The 22657-nt window shown below is 46.0% G+C and overlaps 1 protein-coding gene across 3 annotated transcripts in view; it reads right to left on the bottom strand.

Moving 5' to 3' along the window:
- The window catches only part of SPG7 (SPG7 matrix AAA peptidase subunit, paraplegin), a 68446-nt gene that overhangs the window by 13620 nt on the left and 32169 nt on the right, over positions 1-22657 (bottom strand). For all 3 annotated transcript variants that reach the window (XM_039503588.1, XM_039503586.1, XM_039503587.1), the window contains exons 4-11: positions 20656-20897; positions 19447-19586; positions 16124-16226; positions 14391-14516; positions 13599-13761; positions 12351-12524; positions 2924-3048; positions 1308-1410 (exon numbers count right to left, since the gene is read on the bottom strand). In XM_039503588.1, coding sequence (XP_039359522.1) covers positions 1308-1410; positions 2924-3048; positions 12351-12524; positions 13599-13761; positions 14391-14516; positions 16124-16226; positions 19447-19586; positions 20656-20897 — 1176 coding nt within the window. The remainder of the gene's footprint in view (positions 1-1307; positions 1411-2923; positions 3049-12350; positions 12525-13598; positions 13762-14390; positions 14517-16123; positions 16227-19446; positions 19587-20655; positions 20898-22657) is intronic.

Here is a 22657-nt window from a genome sequence, read left to right as displayed (position 1 = left end):
AGGGGTCGCTTGCTGGAGGATTATCTGCTACTTGAAGTCTTTAAATCAGGATTTGGGGACTTCAACAGCTGAGTCAAGGGAGAGAATTATTTCAGGAGTGGGTGGGTCAGCTTTTGTGGCCTGCATCTTGCGGGAGGTCAGACTAGATGATCATAATGGTCCCTTCTGATCTTAAGTTCTATGATTCTATGATCTCATTCTCAACAACAACCAGGAAGAGGCAAAAGCAGCAGCTCTTTCCCATGGGAATCTGGGTCATAAGTGATGTAATGGCTCCCCTCCACCCCACCACCAAGGTAGAAAACAGCTGGATGCTCAAAACATTCAGGGACTGAAAAACATCCACAAACAGCCGCTCATCCACACACAGATTTGTATCCAAGAGAGTCCGCGCAGGTTCTGGCCATTTCAACAGGAGAGGGAGAAGAGAGGAAATAAAACCACTCAGACCAACAGACATTGTATGCATCCGAAGAAGTGAGCTGTAGCTCACGAAAGCTTAAATAAATTTGTTAGTCTTTAAGGTGCCACAAGTACTCCTGTTTTTTTTGTAAAGGAGGGTGTGGCTAAAACAGAGGTGAGCAAACTACAGCCCGCAGGACTGTCCTGCCCGGCCCTTGAGCTCCCGGCTGGGGAAGCTACCCCCGGCCCCTCCCCTGCTGTTCCCCCTTCCCCGCAGCCATGCCACCGCGTGGGCAGCATGGCTTGCACCCACCCACCTCTCAGGCTTTCCACTAAGCCAGTCCTGCTGCTCTGAGCGGCATGGTAAGGGGCCAGGGAGTGTGTGTGGGGGGAAGGTTAGATAAGGGGCAAGAGGTCCTGGGGGCAGTCAGGGGACAGGGAGAAGAGGGCGACTGGATAGGGCGGAGGTTCGGCGGTGGTCAGGGGATGGGGCGTGGGGTTGGATAGGCATGGGAGCCCTGGGGGGGCCTGTCAGGGGGCAGGGGTGGGGATAGGGGGTGGGGCAGTCAGGGGACAGGGAGCAGGGGGAGTTGGATAGGGGGTAGGGTCCTGGGGGGAGCAGTTCGGGGCAGGGGATGTGAGGGGACAAGGAATAGAGGGGGGTTCTGAGGGGGACAGTCAGGGGGCGGGAAGTGGGAGGGTTCAGATAGGGGGCGGGGGCCAGGCTGTTTGGGGAGGCACAGCCTTCCCTACCCGGCCCTCCAGACAGTTTTGCAACCCCGATGTGGCCCTCGGGCCAAAAAGTTTGCCCACCCCTGGGCTAAAACAACCAACCCTTGAGTTCACAAACAAGGAAACCCTTACAGTGCCTCAACCCCCGCCTAAGGAACAAGGCTGGCTCGTACCACTGAACCCCGGGGTGAGCTCAGCCAGGCGCTGGGAATAGAAGCTGCCAGCTTGGGTCAGCTTCAGACTCTTCAGGTGCTGTTCGAAGATCTCTCTTCTCTCCTGTAATGAAAAGGAAGAGCGTTTGCATGGAGGGGTTAGCGCCCCAGCCCAAAAACCTGGCACCACTGTCACCTGGAGGTGAGATTAGGGGGAATAAATGTCCCCCCATCACACACGGCAGTAAGCTACATCACTGGGAAGCCGGAGGTAAGAAGCACAAGTGACTAGTACATTACGAAAGCTGTGATGAGGGCCAGCCACAAGAGGGCAGAGATGCCCTGCTTTGAGCCCTCAAAGTATTTATCAGTTTTGATTTCACCAGGGACACAGAGCTTTCAAATTCAGGACAGACATATGGAGGCTTACAATGAGTCACCGGCTCCTCTCTCCAAGGGGAACTCTCCCCCCTCCCAACTTTCACCCTCACTGATCTCTGAACATTTCTTTAACAGCACAGCACTTACAGCAAAGGAATCAGGAGCTCCCAGCCCAAAGCCTGCTCCCTCTCCTGCCACTGGGAAGACGTCTCCTACTTGCTGTGCGGCATGTGGCCATTTCTTAGATTAAGTTGGGGGGCTAGATGAGAGCTGGCAAGGGGCCAAAGTGTGACTCATTCAGCTGGTCCAGGAGATCCTGATTAAAACAATGAGTTCCGTTGCCAGGGGTTTACCCCCTCCTCCTTCGGGGCAGCTGCACAGTTCATATTTCCGGTGCCAGATTGTATCAAGCATTTAAGGTATTTTAAATGAAAAGTCTGTGGATGACGGTAAAGCCGCAGATGGAAGGAGGAGACAATCTGCTGGAAGAGTGAGTCTTCCTTGCTGCTTTCAGAGTCTGTGTCCAGACTCTGCTACAAGTCCCATCCTAGCAAACACGTGGGACTCCCACTGCTAAGTGGATCTGACTGCGCTCATGGTTCAGGAGGATACGCACGCCAAGCAGGCTGCAAGGAAGAGAGTGGGTATCCAAACACAAGCAAGACAGAGAGTGAGGTAACTAGTGCTTCATTTATAATGAAAGAGGAGCTGGGGCTCAAGCAATTTTTTTTTTTTTTTACTTTCATAACTGACGCAGCAAGCCCAGGGATGCTGGGGCTCTGACCCGCCAGGCCCAGGGGCGCCGGGGCTCTGACCTGCCAGGCCCCAGCACAAATTAAGCACTGCAGGTAACACACAGGAATGAATGGTGAAGGTGCATTACTAACCTGGGCTCTGCCCAGACAGGCAGTATTGGCTAGAGAACCAGTTTAGGCAGCTCCTAGTTTCATGGAGAGAGGATACAGATATGCATGAAATTGCTGTCTCCATGACAAAAGGAGAACTCCAAAGCACAGCTCTCCATCAAGGCCAGATTGAAGCAAAGGGAGGCGCTAATACCACGGAGTCTCTGTACAGTGGGCTACTGCATTCATATATTGGGTCTTTGGCTTAGGACACAAGTGGTAAGATGGGCAACACAGGATTGCCGTTCCCACTACTGCCAACCTTGGACTGTGCCAGCACAGATACTGACCAAAAAGTGAAGAATTGTGACACCAGATTCACACACACAGATGGTGCGAGGGGATACATACCTGAAGTGTGGGAAGATCAATAAAAATGTGTCTGTCAAGCCTCCCGGGTCTCATCAGAGCATTATCCAAGATGTCAGCACGGTTGGTGGAAGCCAACACTATGACATGATCTGTGGTTCCCATCCCTGCAGCAGAAGAAGAGCAGACATGAAGGTAAAGGGTTTCTGTATCGTAATGTACAGTGCAGGCTTCTTGTTGCTGAGGCGCAATGGGAAGTGGAGAATTCCATCCACAGCTTTACAACATTCAGCCACAGGACATCTGTGGCATCCTTTGGGGAAGGCGAGGTTGAAGACATTTGCTTCTTTTTAGTAATGTGTGAAGGGAGGCCTAGAGGGGTGTGTGTGATTAGAAGTGGGTTATGGATTTTGGTCTTTCCTTGCACCCCTTGGTAAACAAAGGCATCCCAGGTGCGCTATACACAGGAATAAAGAGTCCAAGCCCGAGGAGCTTACAACCTGAACAAACAACATACAGACAAGAGACAGAATGCAACAAAAAAAGTGACTGAGCAGCGATGTTCAGCACACAGCTCCCGGGTGACATGATTTGCACTGGGTTTGCTTTTCATGCTGATAAGGATAAAAGGGAGTTATAGGGCTAATAAACCTGTGGTGCTGGTGTGGGGCTTGTAGGGAGGGAGCCTGGCAGGCAAGGTTTCATGTGTTGGGGGCCTCATGGAAGGCATGGTGCCAAAGGCAGGAGTAAGGTATGAAGGGGCAGTTGCTCGTGTAGCTTAGGGGAGAGCAGAAGTGCCACATTGAGGCACCAGGCCATGCTGCTTATTATATTCCATCAGGTGCTCAGATGCCTATGGACATGGGTCACCTTAATACACTTGTCTTACACCAGCAGACATCAAGAGCCCTCGGAGCTGTAAGGCATGCAGCAAGCTTCCAGGGGAAGGGATGAGTGAGCATTCCACAATTCCAACAGCGAAGCTGCCAAATGGGTCAATATCCTATAGCTCAGTGGAGAGTTTAAGGTTACAGGTAAGTCAGACAAATGGCCCTATAGCAAAAAGCAACTTGTTCTACAGTGAACTTCAGTTCTTCCTCCCCAAAGGATGCCTTCTAAATAGGTTCCTGACAAGGATGAAGCACGATCATTCTTTGGTCATGTTTTACACTGCACTTTAGAGCGTGATAAATAAGTAGAGAGACTGGCAGTCACCTGGGGGCTAACAAGCTTTATTCACAGGGCAGGATTAGAATGTACAGTGCATCATCTGCTCTGCAGCTGGGAAGACACAGTCTTAAAATAGGTCAAACCATTAGAACAAACAAAAACAAAAACCACTGACTGCACCCTCCTTGCATCAGCCTCTGCCACACTCGCTTTCAGTCTGGGTCCCAGTGGGTGGGAAACACACAGCTCCAGGAAATCTAGATCAGCAGACTTAAATCTATATTAATCCTCCCAACTGATGTCACCTGGCTATTAACATGCTTTGGCCTCAGCATGCAAGCATCAGTCACAGTGAACAGTCTATAAAAGTAACACCTAAGAGTCCGTGACAGCGAATTAAAGCTAGTGCTGGGAATCCAGCTTGAAAAACCTTCTTGTCTGCAGCACTTGTGAGACAAACCATTTCAAGGAAATGGTGAAGAGGATTTGGTTGATTTAACAAGTCCCCTGCTTCCTCCACCACTCCTGTAACAGAGTACCTCAGCCGTACACATATAGCTTCACTGAAATACAGCCACTGTGCGGGGGGGCCAGCAGCTGTCAGGCCAACAACTGGCTCACAACACAAGAGCTGGGAAGAGGGAGATTTTGCCAGGGACTCAGGGCAAATAACTGCTTCTGAAAAGTGTTATTGGCTCTAACGTTCATGTAATGCAAAAAGGATCTTGGCCTTAAAGGTCTCATCTATTCAGACATTGCAGAAGAGTTGTAGGGATTGTGCTTCCTTGTCTGCTGTTTAGTTGTTTGTGCTCAGAAAATTCACTATTCAAACCCTGCTTATCTGTTCTGAGAAAAAGAGTTAAATTTACTAATATTGCCAGGCAATTTGAACAACTTGTAAATACAACACCAGGCATCTTTGATCAGTGGCCTATTCTTCCCTTGCTGCATAACCAGAACTTGCAGAACACTGTCACAGATCTGATGGAGAGCAAGGTCGCCTGTATGCATGAGGAACATCACAATCATACTCTGAATTGCACAGTGAAATTAACAAGATGCAAACTTACATTCACCCAGTTTAGCTGGGCTTAATTGCTCCTTCAAAGGATCTGCCTCACCCCCCTCCAGCTTTTTGGGGGATTCCCTGGGGCTCTGTCTTTGGTTCCCTTCTCTTTTTTCCTCTATACCTTATCTCTGGGTAATCTCAGGCACGAACACAAATATAAGATATTCTATGACTCACAGATTTACCTCTACTCCAAACTATCTCTTCTGTCCAAACTAATCTTGGCCTGCCTCTGACACCTACTCATTAATGTCTAGTGTCAGCTCAAGATCAACATAGCTAAAACAGAGCTCCTAATCCACCTTGCCCCCACCCTTCTCTATCACTATGGACAATACCACCATCCTGCCTGTCACTCAGGAGCATAACCTGCACATCCAGCTCAGATCCCTTAGGTCCTCACATCCAAACTATGTGTAAATCTTGCAGATTCTCTCTGCATACGATCTCTGAGATACAGCCTGTCCTATAGAAACACATCATCAGAAATGTAGCGCCCAAAGGGACCTTAAGAGGTCATCTAATCCAGCTTTCTGTGCTGAAGGACCAGGTAAACCCAGATCATCCCTGACTGGTGTTTGTGCTCTTTAAAACTTCCAACGGGGATTCCACAACCTCCCTTGGAAGCCTATTCCAGAGCTTAACTACTCTAAGAGCTAGAAAGTTTTTCCTAATATCTAACCTAAATCTCCTTTGCTGCAGATTAAACCCATTACTTCTTGTCCTATCTTCACTAGATAACAACTGATCATTGTCCTAACATATTTGAAGACTAAGGGCTGGTCTACACTAAGGGGAAAAATCGATATAAGATACGCAACTTCAGCTACGTGAATAACGTAGCTGAAGTCGAAGTATCTTATATCGATAACTTACCCGTCCTCACGGCGCGGGATCGATGTCCGGGGCTCTCCATGTCGACGCCGCCACCACCGTTCGCGGCGGTGGAGTTCCGGAATCGATAGAAGCGCGTTCGGGGATCGATATATCGCGTCTAGATGAGACGCGATATATCGATCCCTGAAAAATCGATCGCTACCCGTCGATACGGCGGGTAGTGTAGACGTAGCCTTATTTAGGTCCCTTCTTCATCTTCTTTTCTCAAAATTAAACACCCCCACGTGGGTTTTTTTGTTTTTTTTTTAATTATTCGCTTTTCCTCCTAGGTCAGGTTTTCTAAAACTTTGTATAATTTTTGTTGCTCTCTTTTAGACTCTCTCCATTTTAACCACATCTTTCCTAAAGTGTGACGTCCAGAATTGGACACAGGCCTCACCAGTGCCAAGTAGGGCAGGACAATTACTTCCTGTGTCTTACATCTGACACTTCCTTCACTATACCCCAGAATTAGAACATAAGAACATAAGAAAGGCCGTACCGGGTCAGACCAAAGGTCCATCTAGCCCAGTATCTGTCTACCGACAGTGGCCAATGCCAGGTGCCCCTGAGGGAGTGAACCTAACAGGCAATGATCAAGTGATCTCTCTCCTGCCATCCATCTCCATCCTCTGACGAACAGAGGCTAGGGACACCATTCTTACCCATCCTGGCTAATAGCCATTTATGGACTTAGCCACCATGAATTTATCCAGTCCCCTTTTAAACATTGTTATAGTCCTAGCTTTCACAACCTCCTCAGGTAAGGAGTTCCACAAGTTGACTGTGCGCTGCGTGAAGAACTTCCTTTTATTTGTTTTAAACCTGCTGCCTATTAATTTCATTTGGTGACCCCTAGTTCTTGTATTATGGGAATAAGTAAATAACTTTTCCTTATCCACTTTCTCAACATCACTCATGATTTTATATACCTCTATCATGTCCCCCCTTAGTCTTCTCTTTTCCAAACTGAAGAGTCCTAGCCTCTTTAATCTTTCCTCATATGGGACCCTCTCTAAACCCCTAATCATTTTAGTTGCTCTTTTCTGAACCTTTTCTAGTGCTAGAATATCTTTTTTGAGGTGAGGAGACCACATCTGTACACAGTATTCGAGATGTGGGCGTACCATGGATTTATATAAGGGCAATAATATATTCTCAGTCTTATTCTCTATCCCCTTTTTAATGATTCCTAACATCCTGTTTGCTTTTTGACCGCCTCTGCACACTGCGTGACATCTTCAGAGAACTATCCACGATAACTCCAAGATCTTTTTCCTGACTCGTTGTAGCTAATTTAGCCCCCATCATGTTGTATGTATAGTTGGGGTTATTTTTTCCAATGTGCATTACTTTACATTTATCCACATTAAATTTCATTTGCCATTTTGTTGCCCAATCACTTAGTTTTGTGAGATCTTTTTGAAGTTCTTCACAATCTGCTTTGGTCTTAACTATCTTGAGTAGTTTAGTATCATCTGCAAACTTTGCCACCTCACTGTTTACCCCTTTCTCCAGATCATTTATGAATAAATTGAATAGGATTGGTCCCAGGACTGACCCTTGGGGAACACCACTAGTTACCCCTCTCCATTCTGAGAATTTACCATTAATTCCTACCCTTTGTTCCCTGTCCTTTAACCAGTTCTCAATCCATGAAAGGACCTTTCCTTTTATCCCATGACAGCTTAATTTACATAAGAGCCTTTGGTGAGGGACCTTGTCAAAGGCTTTCTGGAAATCTAAGTACACTATGTCCACCGGATCCCCCTTGTCCACATGTTTGTTGACCCCTTCAAAGAACTCTAATAGATTAGTAAGACACGATTTCCCTTTACAGAAACTATGTTGACTATTGCTCAAGAGTTTATGTTTTTCTATGTGTCTGACAATTTTATTCTTTACTATTGTTTCAACTAATTTGCCCGGTACCGACGTTAGACTTACCGGTCTGTAATTGCCGGGATCACCCCTAGAGCCCTTTTTAAATATTGGCGTTACATTAGCTAACTTCCAGTCATTGGGTACCGAAGCCGATTTAAAGGACAGGTTACAACTATTAATTAATATTAACTATTAGTTACTAGTTCCACAACTTCACATTTGAGTTCTTTCAGAACTCTTGGGTGAATGCCAAGAGTTCTGAAAGAGGGTGAATTATATTAGCTTTTTTTAGAACTGCATTGCACTGTTGACTAATATTCAATTTGTGAACCACTAAAATCCTGATTCTTTTCAGCGGTACTAACACCTAGCTAGTTATTCCCCTTTTTGTAGTTAGGCTTTTGATTATTAACAAGCCGTATTATTTATAGCCATACAGGTAAAACTCTCATCCAGGTTCACATCTCCGTTACTGCAACATCCTTCTCTCTGGCCTTTACAAATGCAATCTTATCTCACTTGTATCCATTCATAACGCTGCCGCCAAATTCAGTCTCCTAGCCTGTCACTTTGACTATGTCACTCCCCACCCGCACTTTTCATCCCCTCACTGGCTCCCCCTTCTCTTTCCATTAAACATAAGCTGCCGGTCTTCACTTTCTACACCCTTCATGGCCCACCCCACCTGACCAGTCATCTCTCATTCACTATTAAGATGTCAACTCAAGCAACCAATTGGTCCATATCATATCATTCTCCATCCCCCACTTGATACATTTTCAAACAAACACCTTTGTGCTTTCTCTGATGCTGTCCCTCATACTTGGGAGAAGCTCCCCGTAAACATCTGCAAAATTAATTCATCCTCTTTCAATCTCTCCTTTTCCATGATGCCTCCAAAAAATGTGACACTGGTTAGGATGCTGGTGTGCTGAGACCATGGCATATCATGCTGACCTAGTGTCTCACTATTTCCTTGTACTCCCCCATCACTCTGTCTCCATCTGCTGTTTCTTGTCTTATACTCAGATTGTAAACTCGTTAGGAGCCAGGGACCCTTTTTGTTCTTGGTCTGCACAGTGCCTAGTATACTGAGGTCCTGGTCCATGACTAGGACTCCTGGGCACTACAGTAATACAAATAAATAAATATTTCTTTTCAGAAGGCAGCCTGTGGCAACAGAGTGAAGAGAATCCATCAGTGCGTTAGTAAAGACTTCCTGTAAAGCATGTATTTAATAAGGAGAAGGGGGGGTGGGGCGGACTACACTTCCCAGAATGGGGAACTTCATTTTGGTCCAATGGCCCTCTACTTGAATCATGATGCAGCAGCTTATGCTGGGATGTAGTGTCTTTCCAGGTCACCCTGCTGCATTAAAATGAGGATGGCCATGGACAGTAGCTGGGCTGGGGCCCACCAAGAAACCTATTGTGCATTATACAGCTGAGGTGGTAATGCCAAGCCCAAGTAAGGTTACATCTTTGGTCAAGTTTTCCAAAGCTGAGGTACGCACAAAGCATCGGGGACGGCGAGCATGGATTCGGAGTGCATTTGGAACCCTGGCCCATGGAGCCTCCAGCGCACTGTGCATCAGCTTCAAGGACGTTCCTGTGCACAAGGCACTCAGCTGTCTGACTACTCAAGGCAAACTCACAGCTCACTCCCCCCTCCTGCAGGGTGGTCACAGAACCCATGCTGAAACAGTGGCACCCTGTGGCCCGCTGCACTATAAGACAGTCCATGTCCCTCCTCACCCCATACTGCGCTCTAGCTTCAATTCCTCTCTCCTCAGGAGAGAGGGTACAAATCCATAACACTGACAATCTTGTGTGAGACGCAGGGGATCACAGGTACATTCTGATGAGCAGGCAGCTAGTGCAACTTCTCTCGCCAAGAAGCTAAGGCTTACATTAAAGCATCCTCCTATGGGGCAGCCTCACTAAGGAACAGGAACTTTGTGGGGCACAAATTGCAGAAGCTGCTCTGCTCTCAGCTCAGCAGTGAGTCAAATTCCAATCTCCTTCCTGACTGCACCCCAGGAAGTAGCCTGGAGTTCAGATCCCAGAAAGGCCTGCAGGAGAAGTGTTCCTCACACCTCACTGCTGCACTGAATTTCTTGCATGGAGACAATTTGGGGAGGCAGCAAATTTCATGACTAAACAGGGGAAAAGAGGGATCTCTCCCACCAAATGTATCCTAGAATCTGAACCATTCCCTGCTGGGCAGAGCCCTGACACATCTATTCTTTGTTCTGCTCTACAGTAATAAGACAGCTACAGAAGTAATGCAAGTTGGGTTAGTGCGGTAGGGGCTGACAGACCTCAGTTAGAAAGAGCAGTCAAATGTGCATTTTCCTTCATCCCATCAAGTGTCTTTGTAAATGCCCAAAATAAGCAGGGCTGACACCAGGTGGGGTCTAGGCAGAAAGACATTCAGAGGCTGGGCAGGGCTTGCTTGCAAACTACAAGGCTGTCTCCCCTGATTCGGAAGTGGATTTCCTAGCAAAGCCGGGAAGGTGGAGATTAAGTTAGAGGACAGCAGAGGAAATTTACTACGTTGCTTATGCCCCTCTGGGACAACTCAATTTTAAATCCCATCAAGCTTTAAAATTACCTGTCTTGGACAGGTTGTAACAAGTATTAAACAATATTTAATGGCTGGCAAACCCCAAATGTTACCCTCGAAAGATAGTTCTGCCCTTGACGCAGACTAGCTTTACTTTACTTCTTCAGGGCTGTAAATTATCTCCATCCTGTCACCAGTGGGAAGACATATTTCTGAGCTGAAACAATTACATTGTGCATTAAGAGCGTCTCTGGGCTTCCTGGCCTCCTCCAGCCCCATCTTTGATGCACATGTTGCCTTGGTTTTATTAGCAGGCTGCAAGATGATGTCAAAGTTATCTCCAGTGCACATACTGCCTCAGGACACCACAGCAAGCTCCCATCTGCCTCATAGCCTTTAAAGTTACCACTAAACCTGAGGATTTTAATTTTAGTCCTATTGCTGTTAGTAGCCCGAGATTATATCCTCTTTCCAATTCTATATTAAACTTTCATGAGGGCTGGCCCAATGATCCAGTGACCGTGCAGAAATCAAGTCCGAAGTCTGTCTCCTAGAAGTCTCCAATTACTCTCTAGCAACTACAGGCTCTGAAGAGAGTCATGTCCAGTCTTCCAAAGACAAAGGAATGGTTGCTACGACGTGGGGCCTTTCAGCATACTGAGGAAAAATGGAGTGTGGTGAGGGGGCGTGAGGTGAAAACTGAAGTCCCAGAGGACTCTTCACAGAGTTTCTTGTGGGCATGGCTGGGCAGGCTGGGGGGAGAAAGAGGGAAAACAGGAACAAGTGTAAAGCACTTAGCTTTGAGAAGCTCTCTGCTGAAGAGATGCAGCTGCTTCTGCTCGCCCTACGACACACGCTCAATATAGCGACTGATGGAGGGGGAGCAAGTAGAACATAACAGAAAAATAAAATAACTCTTCTGGATACATCTACACTGCAATTAAACTCACCTCCCCAACCCCCGGCTGGCCTGTGCCAACTGGGGCTCGGGCTAAGGCATAGGCTGCGACTCCATGGGTGCTCCGGGGCTGGAGCACCCACGGGGAAAAATTAGCAGGTGCTCTGCACCCACCAGCAGCCAAGCTCCTCATACCCCCCGCTCCATCTCCTCCTCCTCCTCCTCCTCTCCTGAGCACGCCGTGTCTCTGCTCCTCCACCTACCTTCCAGTGCTTCCCACCCAGCCACCGCCAAACAGCTGTTTGGGGAAGGGGTGGAATGGGGGTGGGGCGAGGGCAGTGCGGGGCAGGGGGTCGAGCATCCACCGGGAACAGGGGAAGTTGTTGCCTATGGGCTAAGGGGCTTTTTAAATTGCAGCGTAGGTGTTTGGACTCTGGCTGCACTCTGGGACTGCTGAGCTTGCAGGGTGTTAGAGCCCAGGCTCCAGCCTGAGTGTCTACACCACAATTGGTCTACACACCTGCAGCCCAAGTTAGCTGGCATGGGCTAGCCATGGGTTTTACTTGCCGTGTAGACATTCCCTCTGAGTGATATACCTGCTATTTCAGAACAAGGCCAAGTGAGGCCACATGGACTCTTTTTCATAGTTCTCAGGGTGTCAAACTTTCAATGCCAGGGTCCCGCTCCCTACAGGTGTTCGAGAGCCATAGATTTCACCTGTCATCTGGAGTGGGACCCATAGGCGACACAATCTGAGTTGGAGGCTTAGAGGGTGGCCGCCTTGGACAGGGAGCATTGTGTGAGCTGCAGCCTGACGCAGTAGGAGACACTGGCATGGGGAGGGGGAAAATGGAGTTCAAGTCAATGGGCAAAACGAGAAAATACTTAAACATGAGGAGAACGGTAAAGTAACATGATCGGTAGGGGTGGAAATGCATGTTTAAGAAGCTGAGTCCTTATGGAGGCAGAAAAGGCCTCATCCCTGGCTGGGTGAGAGGAATACTAACCATCCATTTCTACCAGCAGCTGGTTTAAGGTCTGCTCCTCCTCAGTATTGGAAAAGCCGGACATGTTGGTTGAGCGTTTCTTACCCACAGCATCTATTTCATCAATATACACAATACACGGGGCACGAGCCCTGGCTTCTTTGAAAAGGCTCCGTACACGAGCAGCTCCAAGACCTAGAGAAGGGCAAAGAGTAAGATGAAGAGAGACTTGCAGGAATCAATCCTTACTTGCTATGTATTTTAATTATCTCTAGTACAGCAGTACCCAGAGGCCCCAACCGAGATAGTGCCCAGGCCCTGTACACACACAGGAAGCAACAGTCCCTGCCCCGAGGAGCTTACAATCTAAACAGGCAAGATAGACAAAGGCTGGGGGGAAAGAGAGACAGAGAAACACTTGGCCTAGGTCCCCTCGTGGGTTAGGGACTAGAACCCAGGTATCCTGAGTCCCTATCCACTGGATCACATGGCCTCTCCAGCTGAACTCAATATGTCAGTCTGTCTGCACAGCTGCTCTAGGAAAAGCTCCGCACCCAACTGCAAACAGGCACACCTGCTGCTTTCACAGGGTTAGGCGTTTAAATGCTTAGCTATGTTAGCTGTGCTGTGCTTTAAGGACTGGGGGCAGCTATATGCCGTTCCAGCGTTCCCCGTTGGCAAGAGCATTATACTCGTGCACTGGAAATCCACTGATACGTACAAAGAGGGCAGCCTCAACGGGGGCGATTTAGCTTTTTGAAAGACAAGACAAGACATGAGAGCATATGTAAGGGCAGGGAAGCCAGTGAACGGATGGTTTTAGAGTAAAGGCTCTACCCCAAAGAGCAAGTGCCATGTGTGGGTGTTATCAGAAAGAAAGAAAGATGCATAGGAGTTCCCACACCATATCCTAGGTAGTAAGGAATGTTCCAGAAGAGTCTGAGGAAACCAGACTCTCTCTGATGAAGGTTTTGTGTAGACAACAGGACAAAGAACTCTCTTCTAAACAGATGAGCAGGTGAGAGGGAAGGATTTTACGTTCCCATAGCTGCACTAATGGCACTGTCTACTGATGACAGAGTGTTTTATACCCTCTGCAGAAACACTCAGTCCTGCTCAAACACTCCCCATGCAAAGACAACTATGAGTTCAGTTCCTTGTCACAGACATGGATAACACTTACTCTAGATGGCAGCAACCTTGTGTGCTCCCACCACAGATTGATTTACATCTTCTCTTTTTTTCCTAGCAGAAGGTCAGAGGACTTACCTCCTATTACCTCCACAAACTCAGAGCCGGCCATCGCCAGGAACGGCACTTGTGCTTCTGTAGCCACTGCCTTTGCCAGCAAGGTCTTTCCACAGCCTGGTGGTCCAAGTAACAAGGCACCTTTGGGCACTTTGGCCCCAAGCTGGAGGTAGCGCTCTGGGCTCTAGAATTACAACACAATTCCATCAGGCATCTGGGCTCACGAGCAGTGGTTCTGGAAGAAAAGACTTGTGCAGAGGTTCACTGGATGCTTTTCCCAACATATGTCACAGCAGCAACAGCTGCTGGCTCAGGACTCATGTGAACAGCAGTCTGTCCTTTCTCCCTCAGGAACCAGACAATACAGAGTCTGGCTTTTGCCATCACTGACCAAAGCCTTGGAAGACAATCAGCTCGTTAAAACAGAGGCTGCTCAATGCCCCCACAGGACAAAGAAGAAGACGGAGCCCAGGCTGCCAGACTATTCCAGGGCACCACTGGCAAACACACCAAAACTTGTATTTTATTTCTCTCTTTTGGGGTGGAGGAAAGGCAGAGGAGGGGATTACAGGACACTTGAAGCACTGCCGGCACCGGGCATCTTATTCACAAAGGACAGGCGCCACAAGCTAATCAGCTCTTGAGTCAAACACTCTCTTTCAGCAGAGAGAATCTCTACCACCTCCTCTTGTCCTGCTTTATGCAGATAAGAAACCCAGTAACTGCTGGAATCACATTGAATTCACATGGGCTGTCCGGCAGATTTGCTCCCTCCACTTCCACCTCTTTACCAAGCATATTTGAGGTTCTTACCTTCAGATAATCCACAAATTCCTTGACCTCCATTTTGGCCTCATGCATTCCTGCTACATCCTTGAAGCTGATCCCTTTCCCAGACTTCCCATTCACAATGGTAAAGCGAGCCATTTTCAGCTGGTTCTGTGGAGGACAGCACACTCTGAATTCTGAGGGCACAGTCCTGACGAGGGAGATGGGGGGCACGCTGGAGAGGCTGTGCAAGATCAGGCAGTGGAATACACTTTTTTCGTTTTTTTTAATGGGAGGAGGCATAATATATGAGTGAGTTATGTGTGATCTTCCCATATGAAGTGCATTACAATGCCCACCCTCTCTCTCTTGTTGTAGCAGAGCAGAATGATTCTAGGCCCCAAGTTCAGTAATGTACTTTCATGAAAAGGTTTCCCCTGTGGATGTTGGAGTTTGGTACTGTGACTCAACCATTTAATTAACCAAGGTTTTATTAGCACGAGGCATAGAGGAAACCTGCAGCAATTCCCCCCATACATCAACTGAGGGCATTTAATTCAAAAACGTGTGCAGATTGCCCAAGTCTGTAGGGTTTGTCAAGAACCCCTGCTCTCTAATTCTTATTGACCTTAGTCCTTAGCATACTTGGGCTGGTTACTACTGGTACAGTTTGAAGAAATAATGTGAATTAATGAGTATTTATCATCAACACTGTTCTAAATACACAAACACACACAGCCAACCGTCGCCAGGAGCTGCTGCCACAGTTGTTGTTCCAAGACAGTCCAGGAATGGAACTATAGGCTCTCAAGTAGAACAGGCCCCACATTTGAGCCTCCTGGTGCGTGTTAAGCCACAGTGACAGTCAAAACAACAATTTAGTTAAACACCCTCCTTGTAACTGCTTATTATGCGCTGCTGAAAACAGCCGCTAAGACTTTCTTTCTTTATTTTTAAGAGGAAAAAAAGGTTTAAAGCAGTTCAGGCCCTCAGAGCTGCCAGCTTCTTCAGAGAGTTAAACATGGAGGGGCTAATTGTGCTCACTCCACAAAGACAGGAATCTAGCCCTTAAAGCCCCCCTACACTCAAAGCTTGCTAAAGCACTTCTTTCCATCCAAGCAGTTACATGGCACTCCATAAAAAAAAGTCACTCCTAGCAAGATGAAGAGAGCACAGGAAGGGGCTGCTGGGCACCACCTTAATGGGGGATTTAGGTATCTACTCCTTTCATCCAGAAGCCCCCTCAGTTACTGCTCCTGCACCCAGAGCAGACTTATGCAAGTTGTATCAGCTGATTGAGAGGGAGGGATTTGATTGATGTTGCAAGTGGGGTATGGGCGGGGAGACGCCAGCCCATAATGAAATCCAGAATTTGAGCATATTTTAAAAAAATCAAGAAGTTATTTTGCAAAACCCAGAGATTCCTACTCCCGGCTGTATGGGAGGCTTGTTGGCAGGACAAAATGAAATACACTATTCGCAGCTGCAACTTATTAGTGAGTTTTGAAAATAGCATAGCAAACTGCACTGGAAATTCACTGAGCTCAGCCCTTCTTGCAGTCAGGGAAAGAGGGCCTCAAGTGAAACCAGTTACTGTACAAACTAGTCAGCTGATCAGGAAAAGATACAAGATATGACAGGACCGCACAGTCTCTGGCATCAGCTAATTCTCGTCCTCTGTTGACTTTATCAGGGAAAGAGCAGGAAATCGCGCCAGCACAAAGTGAGACTAACCAAGAGCTTTAGAACAACTATTATACAGGACCTAAACTACTTACAAAGGCGCTGAATCCTCCTTCCCTTCCTGCCATCCCAGCAAGGCGGAAGATGTACCACAATATGGCTACACCAACAGCTGCCATTCCAAGGGCATAAAGGGCACTGAAAAGAAAACAGCTAGTTAAGTACAAATTTAAGCATCTAGCCATGAGACAGTTATTAAGTTAGTAAACATTTCCCAACTTATCTGTTTTCAGGATTTTAAAGGTCCTGGCAGTTAGGCTAGAAGTGCAGCTATGGGCAGAGAAGTGACTGCGAATGTGGTACATTTTGCAAAATATAAATTTTGTATAGAACACCCCCAACAATTACATAACAAAAAAGATAAACAGATAAGACCCAGAGTGGCACTGGCTTACCATCTCTTTCAGAGTCATATCTGCTCATAACAAATGGGCTAGATCTTCACAGATTGGCTATGCTAGATCAGTTCAGAATCTGATGGGGAACAGGCAAAGGTGGCAGCCAAGGGCTAATTTGGCTCCCAGTGTAAATCAGAGTCACCTCAGGGCTGCTCTAATCTATGCTGGCTGGCAATGGCCCCCTGGGGGACATTACAGAGCCAGGGATTGCTGGAATGCAAGGCACTCTGGTCATCTCTCTTACTTTATGTCAGAAGCAGGTAGCACAGCACCCAGCATTGCCAGGGGAATTCCCAGATGCCCCCTTAGGACAGCTGCCTCGACTCTTTGTGCTGCTGGTCCGAATGGGGGGGGGGGGGGCAGACACTACGGCTCCAATGCGGCTCCAGGCACATAAGCCAAAGTTTATTCTGTCTCCCGCATCAGCAACAACATTCTCCATTAAGTTACAACTACAGAATCTTTTTGGCAATAAGAGGAAGGATGGTCCAGTAGTTTGGGACTTATGAGACCCCAGTTCAAGTCACTGTTCTGCTAGAGACTTCCTGTGTGACCTTGGCCAAGTCACTTAGCCTCTCTGTACCTCAGTTCCCCCATCTGTAACATGGGAGTAGTAGCCCTGCGCTACCTCTCAAGAGGATGAATACATTAATGATTGTATGGCAGTCAGGTAGTATGGTAATGGGGGGGTCATAGAAGTACCATACAAAGAGAAATAAGAGGCAGAAAGAATGCAGCTGGGTTTGTGGACCTTAATCTGCAGCACTGGCAGTTAAGAAGTCATATTTGACTTGTCAACTGAGCAAACAAGGGGCTTGACCCTGCAAGGTACCAAATGCTCTGTTCTCTGAAAGAAGAAAATTTGAGTCGCCAGCACTCAGCACTTTACCAGATCAGGCTCTAGGTCTTGAAGCCACTGAGAATATGGAACCCCACAATATCACCTTTAGAAAGTCACCTTTAGAAAAGTGGGGAGGGATAGCTCAGTGGTTTGAGCATTGGCCTGCTAAACCCAGGGTTGTGAGTTCAATCCTTGAGGGGGCCATTTGGGAAACTGGGGTAAAAATCTGGGGATTGGTCCTGCTTTGAGCAGGGGGTTGGACTAGATGACCTCCTGAGGTCCCTTCCAACCCTATGATTCTATTTTCAGAGCAGAACCACAGCAGAACAGTTCTGAAAGGTAAAGAACAGCTAGAAATACAGGCTCCCTGGGGCTGGTACACAAAAATTTTAAATTTACAAATTTGAGGTAGAGATCTCAGGCCTTATGATCAAAAACTAAAAACAAATTGCTGAATCTTGAAACATTTATTCAAGTAAATTGCCAGCTGTAGGACCTGGCAGCACAACACAAGACCATACCCAGGTTTCTCTTTTATATGAAGCATTTTCTAATACATTCGTGAAATGCATGTTTTGCATCCATGGTGGAAGTTCCGGGAGAGGAAGTTTCACACCATAGCCAACCATGATTGTTAAGGGAAAGATATGTCTGGTCCACTGCACTTCACAAACCACAGAAAACAGAAACCTTGCACATCCAGTTAATGCTGCCACCATGATACTCTGTTGCAAGTATGTGGCTAGGGAATGCTTAAAGACAGCTATGGTTCCTCTGAACCAGTAAGGTAGCTTGACACATCATGCCTGCTTTGTGGAGTGGGGACCTCTTGGGTTGGCAGATACAAGATTGCAACATTACACATCTTTGTTAAAGGATTAGAGAGAATACACAATTAAGAATACTCCCTCTGGTGGAGTCTCCACACATACTCTTATGGAAAGCTTCCCTGTACAACACGGTATCTGTTCACAGGAACAGAGGTGCTTCTGGACCCATTCAAATCCTCAGTGAGTGGGCTTTATAAATCTGTTTTGCATCCTGGATTCCATAAATCTCGGTTTGCAAAAGCTGCCAGTTGTAATAGAAGGACAAATAAACCACAGCAGCAGAAAACAGACCACAAAATGTTGGTGCTAGTGTTTGAAAACACAAAATAAATTCCAACCAGCAGCTGATTGACAGATTTTTTTCCTTTCTTTGCTCACTCACCCGTTCGAGGCCCATATTACAATTAAAACGTTAACCTTTGTTGAATTGTTTTGACAAAGGATCCTGGTTTTGGATAACAAAAAAAAGTCTATACATTTAATAAGAATGCTCATCTAATTGACATGCTGTGTCTTATCATTAAAGCTGTTCTGCTCAGTATGTGGCTGTAAATCTGAGTCAGTGTCAGACCCTGTTATCTGTCTGAATTGCAGCTCCTGTTGTAGTGGGCTAAAGCTAAGAATTTATTTTTATAACCTGGCTCACCTCAGAATAAACCAGTCAATTTTAACGCATTATAAATTGGGGAAGGCTCATTATGGATCTACTCCAATGGGTAATTTAAACGAGGGGCCAATATCATGTTTGTTGAGCCCACTGTGTTAAGGGTTTTATCATGGTTTTCACTATAATAATTGATTAAAGACAAAGTGCTCAATTAGGAAAACTACTACGTATTACAAAAATCCATAGCGACTGAAAATAGGTTTTGCCTCAGACGTGCAGATTCTATTCTGCACGCCAAGAGGAGGAGTTTTTCTGCAGGCACAGCAACACCACCGCCCCGAATGACATTACTACGTGACAAAAGCACTCTGTCAGCATAGTTGCATCTACACTACAAAGTTTTGCCAACATAGCTATGTCGACTGGGGGGGGGGGGGGGTGTTTTTTCACACACTGACCAACATAGCTACGATGACAAAAACTTGTAGTGTAGACCTGGCCTAAGTTTTAACATGTCTTCTAAAGATGGGGCTACTTCTGAAAGCCACATGTGAGCTCTTCAGGGCAGGGACCGTCTCTTCGTCTCTTATGTGTTTGTAGGATGCCCTACAATGCGAGGCCCTGATCCCTGACTGGGGCCCCAGGCACTACTACAGTACAAATAAGTGATTAGTTAATATACTTTCCAAAGAAGCCTGTACGCTTGTAGGAGACTGGGATCCTGTCCTTCACATCAATATTCAACTCCTCCTCCGCTGCTCGCAGCTTCTCTTCAAACTTGTCAATATTTGCCACCTGCATCCTGTACATCAGGGAAAGCCTCTGGGGACATGAAATCAAGAGAACCACATTGCAGACTGAGGATAAAGCAGAAGCTAGGTCACCTATCTACAGTGGATAGTTAGAATAAAGGCTTCTCTAAATTATGGGTCACCCTCTTGCCAGTGGAGTGTGAGAAAGTGACTATGGGACCAGAAGTGAGGACTAAAGGAGAAAACACTTCTTTTAAAGTTAAAAATTCACAGTGATGTCATTGTAAGGACAAAATCGGCTGAAATCCAGCAAAGAAGTTAGTCTGCAGACAAGGAGATGCAAGGACTTTGTACGCAAGTCAGAGGCTGGATTTAATCCTTCAAAAGCCCACATTTACTGATACTTTGAGCCTACAATCATGCACTTGCTCTGCACATGAAGACCTCAGAAATCCACAGGAAACGAGTTTCTTGTGCTTAATGTAGATTTCCTAGATACCATCTGCACACCACATAGACGGTAATGGATTTCAGTGATCAGAAGCTATCCAAATAATAATAGGCCAATCACCAGAGAAATAATTTACTGTCTCACAAGTTTCTGTTTCTCAGTGGTGACAAGCCCAGCAGCCTGTGTCCTAACATGCACTCACACTTCTTTTGGTTTTAAAAAGAAATAAAAAGGCATGTGCTATTAGTGCTCGTCAAACATCTGGAACTAGCTTCCACATTGGTTGCTTTGAATATGATGTTTTTCCTAATCCAGCCAGTGGTAAAAAATTACAACCAATTCCTAGCTCCATGAATCATCTTAAATTGTGCTAATATTAGGAATAATTAAAAAAAAAATCAAACTTTTCCAAAATCTGCAATGGATTTTCTGACTTTCTCCCAACCAGTTGGGGATGGGGGAGATTCAGGCAATATTCTTTATAAAAACAAAACAAACAAACAAGACTCATTCATCTCTCAGTTGGTACAGTATAACTGACAAGAGTCACACAGAACTTCAAACACAAGGAGGAGAAGGAAATCAGTAATGAGCAAAACAGCAGCTAGGGCTTTAATGAAAATATATTTAAGAAACTCTTAACAGCTTAATCTGGAATTATTCATTCTAATTGTACAAAGACACTCACAGGCCGTCCAAATACAACTGCTCCTGGGTGCAGATAGATTTGCACAATATCACTCTCTGGAACCACCTGAATGCTCTGGACCTCCCCTTTCGCCAGCATCTCATTCACAAAGTCATTCCAGGAAATGTTGACCCCGCTGATGGTCAGTGAGTTTAACAGGCTCATGACGACAGCTATTAGGAAGAGCGTCCGCAAACGCTCACGATACATCTGATCTTCCCGTTCCTTACGTTTCTTTTCCTCTTTACAAAAAAGAAGAGAGGTATGAGAGGAGAGACAGGACAGTATATAATGATTAAGCTCTGTGAACCAGAGAATAGAAAATTACACCACAGACCAAGGACTGCCCAGCTACACAGTTTGGTATGAGTTCTGTATTTGATTTGTCTAGGAAAGCTATACGCAGAAGCAGCATCTAGTTTGCTGTGAAGTCTTGTAAGGCCAGTTTTCCAGCTGAGCTGAATGAGGTCCAAGGTCACATGTCTTGTCCAAGGTCACACAGTGAGTCAGTGTTTTAGGTCACATTACAATCCAGGACCTTGCTGGCTCCCAGATCTTGTCAGACCACAAGGCCTCCTCTTCTCCACAAGTTAAACAGTATCAACTCAAAAGCCTGTTTATTAAAGTACATGCAGCCAGATCCAAAATTAACAGCTGCTAGGAAGGAGGCAAAGTTTGCATTCTATTAGCTAGCAAATATTTGCTTGTATCATGGAGTCTGTTTTAGCTGCTGCCACGTTCAGCTGCTCCCCAGTCCCCCACAGCCTAAGCAGCGAGACTGTGTGCACTGGATCCAAGGGAGGGTAAGTGTTTCACTTCAACTGTCAATTCAGTAAGAGTGGCACGAAGAGCCAAAAATTCACTTTTGGAAGCTGCCCTAAGAAATTAAATTATTCATCTCCGTACCGGATAATCTCAACACATTTTGGAAAGCTTTGATCAGCAGCTTGTTTTTATTTAAATCTAATCCTAGTCCATAAGGCTTTAGAGGCTCAAAATCCATTAACTAGTTAGTGAAAAGTCAATTCACCAAGAATCCCAGCCCATTCTAAACTGAGGAACCATTTCAGCTGCCTGGTCTAATGCATGTATAGATCAAACAAAACCACTGGAGCATCATTACTGGAATCAAACCAAAGGCTTCAACTACTGTAACCCCCTCCATATACTGCATTTCACTGTACTGTAACAAACCAGTGGCCCAACTAGTCTGGGTGCTGCTGGCTAATGCTATGCTGGAAATTTTGAGAGAATGAGTAAAACCCATCACAATGCTCTTGGCCAGTTGTGCAATAATACAGCGCAAATCATTTCCTGACCAGTTCTTGATCAACTGATGTCCTAAACCACAAAGGCTGACAACATTTACACTATACAGAATAATAAAGTGATTATTAATATTACACAAGCATCTAATAGAGGCATATAATCTGCAATGCATTTTACTAAACTATTAGTCTCAATAATATCCTGCAACAGTGAGTTGCACAGTTTAATTACATGTGGTGTAAAAAATGTTTTTTAATAGACTACTGGAAGTTCTGTAGGTACCATAGATGGATTTGTTTGGACAACATGCTCACTTTTCATCTTACAATGCCAAAAACACCTAGTCAAGTAAGTAACTTTATAATGCAATTAGAAGGCTTGAGAACCACAGGAGAATCAATGACTTGTGTGTCTTAGTATTTGCAGCTAACCGGTTTTTTAGAATCCTGGCATTTTCCAGACTTCTCCAGCAGATTTAGAAGATTGCTGCCTATAAAGGACTGTCAGGGCAGAATGTTTGATTTCAGTTGCTGACCATCAGGTGATTAAAGACAGTCATCTCCCCATTTATATGGTCAAATCTGGATGTTCTTGATAACCAATTTACCACCACTGGCATCATGACATACGTAAACAGCATTCTACACATAGAAATAAATTAACTCTTCACCACTGGATTTTTAGTGTGTCTGCCTGCTGCAGCCCAGATTAGGTTTATTTGCAAATTCGTAAC

The sequence above is a fragment of the Mauremys reevesii genome, linkage group 16, assembly GCF_016161935.1.
Source record: "Mauremys reevesii isolate NIE-2019 linkage group 16, ASM1616193v1, whole genome shotgun sequence".
Lineage (NCBI taxonomy): Eukaryota > Metazoa > Chordata > Testudines > Geoemydidae > Mauremys > Mauremys reevesii.
This window is presented reverse-complemented; position numbering and strand designations above follow the sequence as displayed.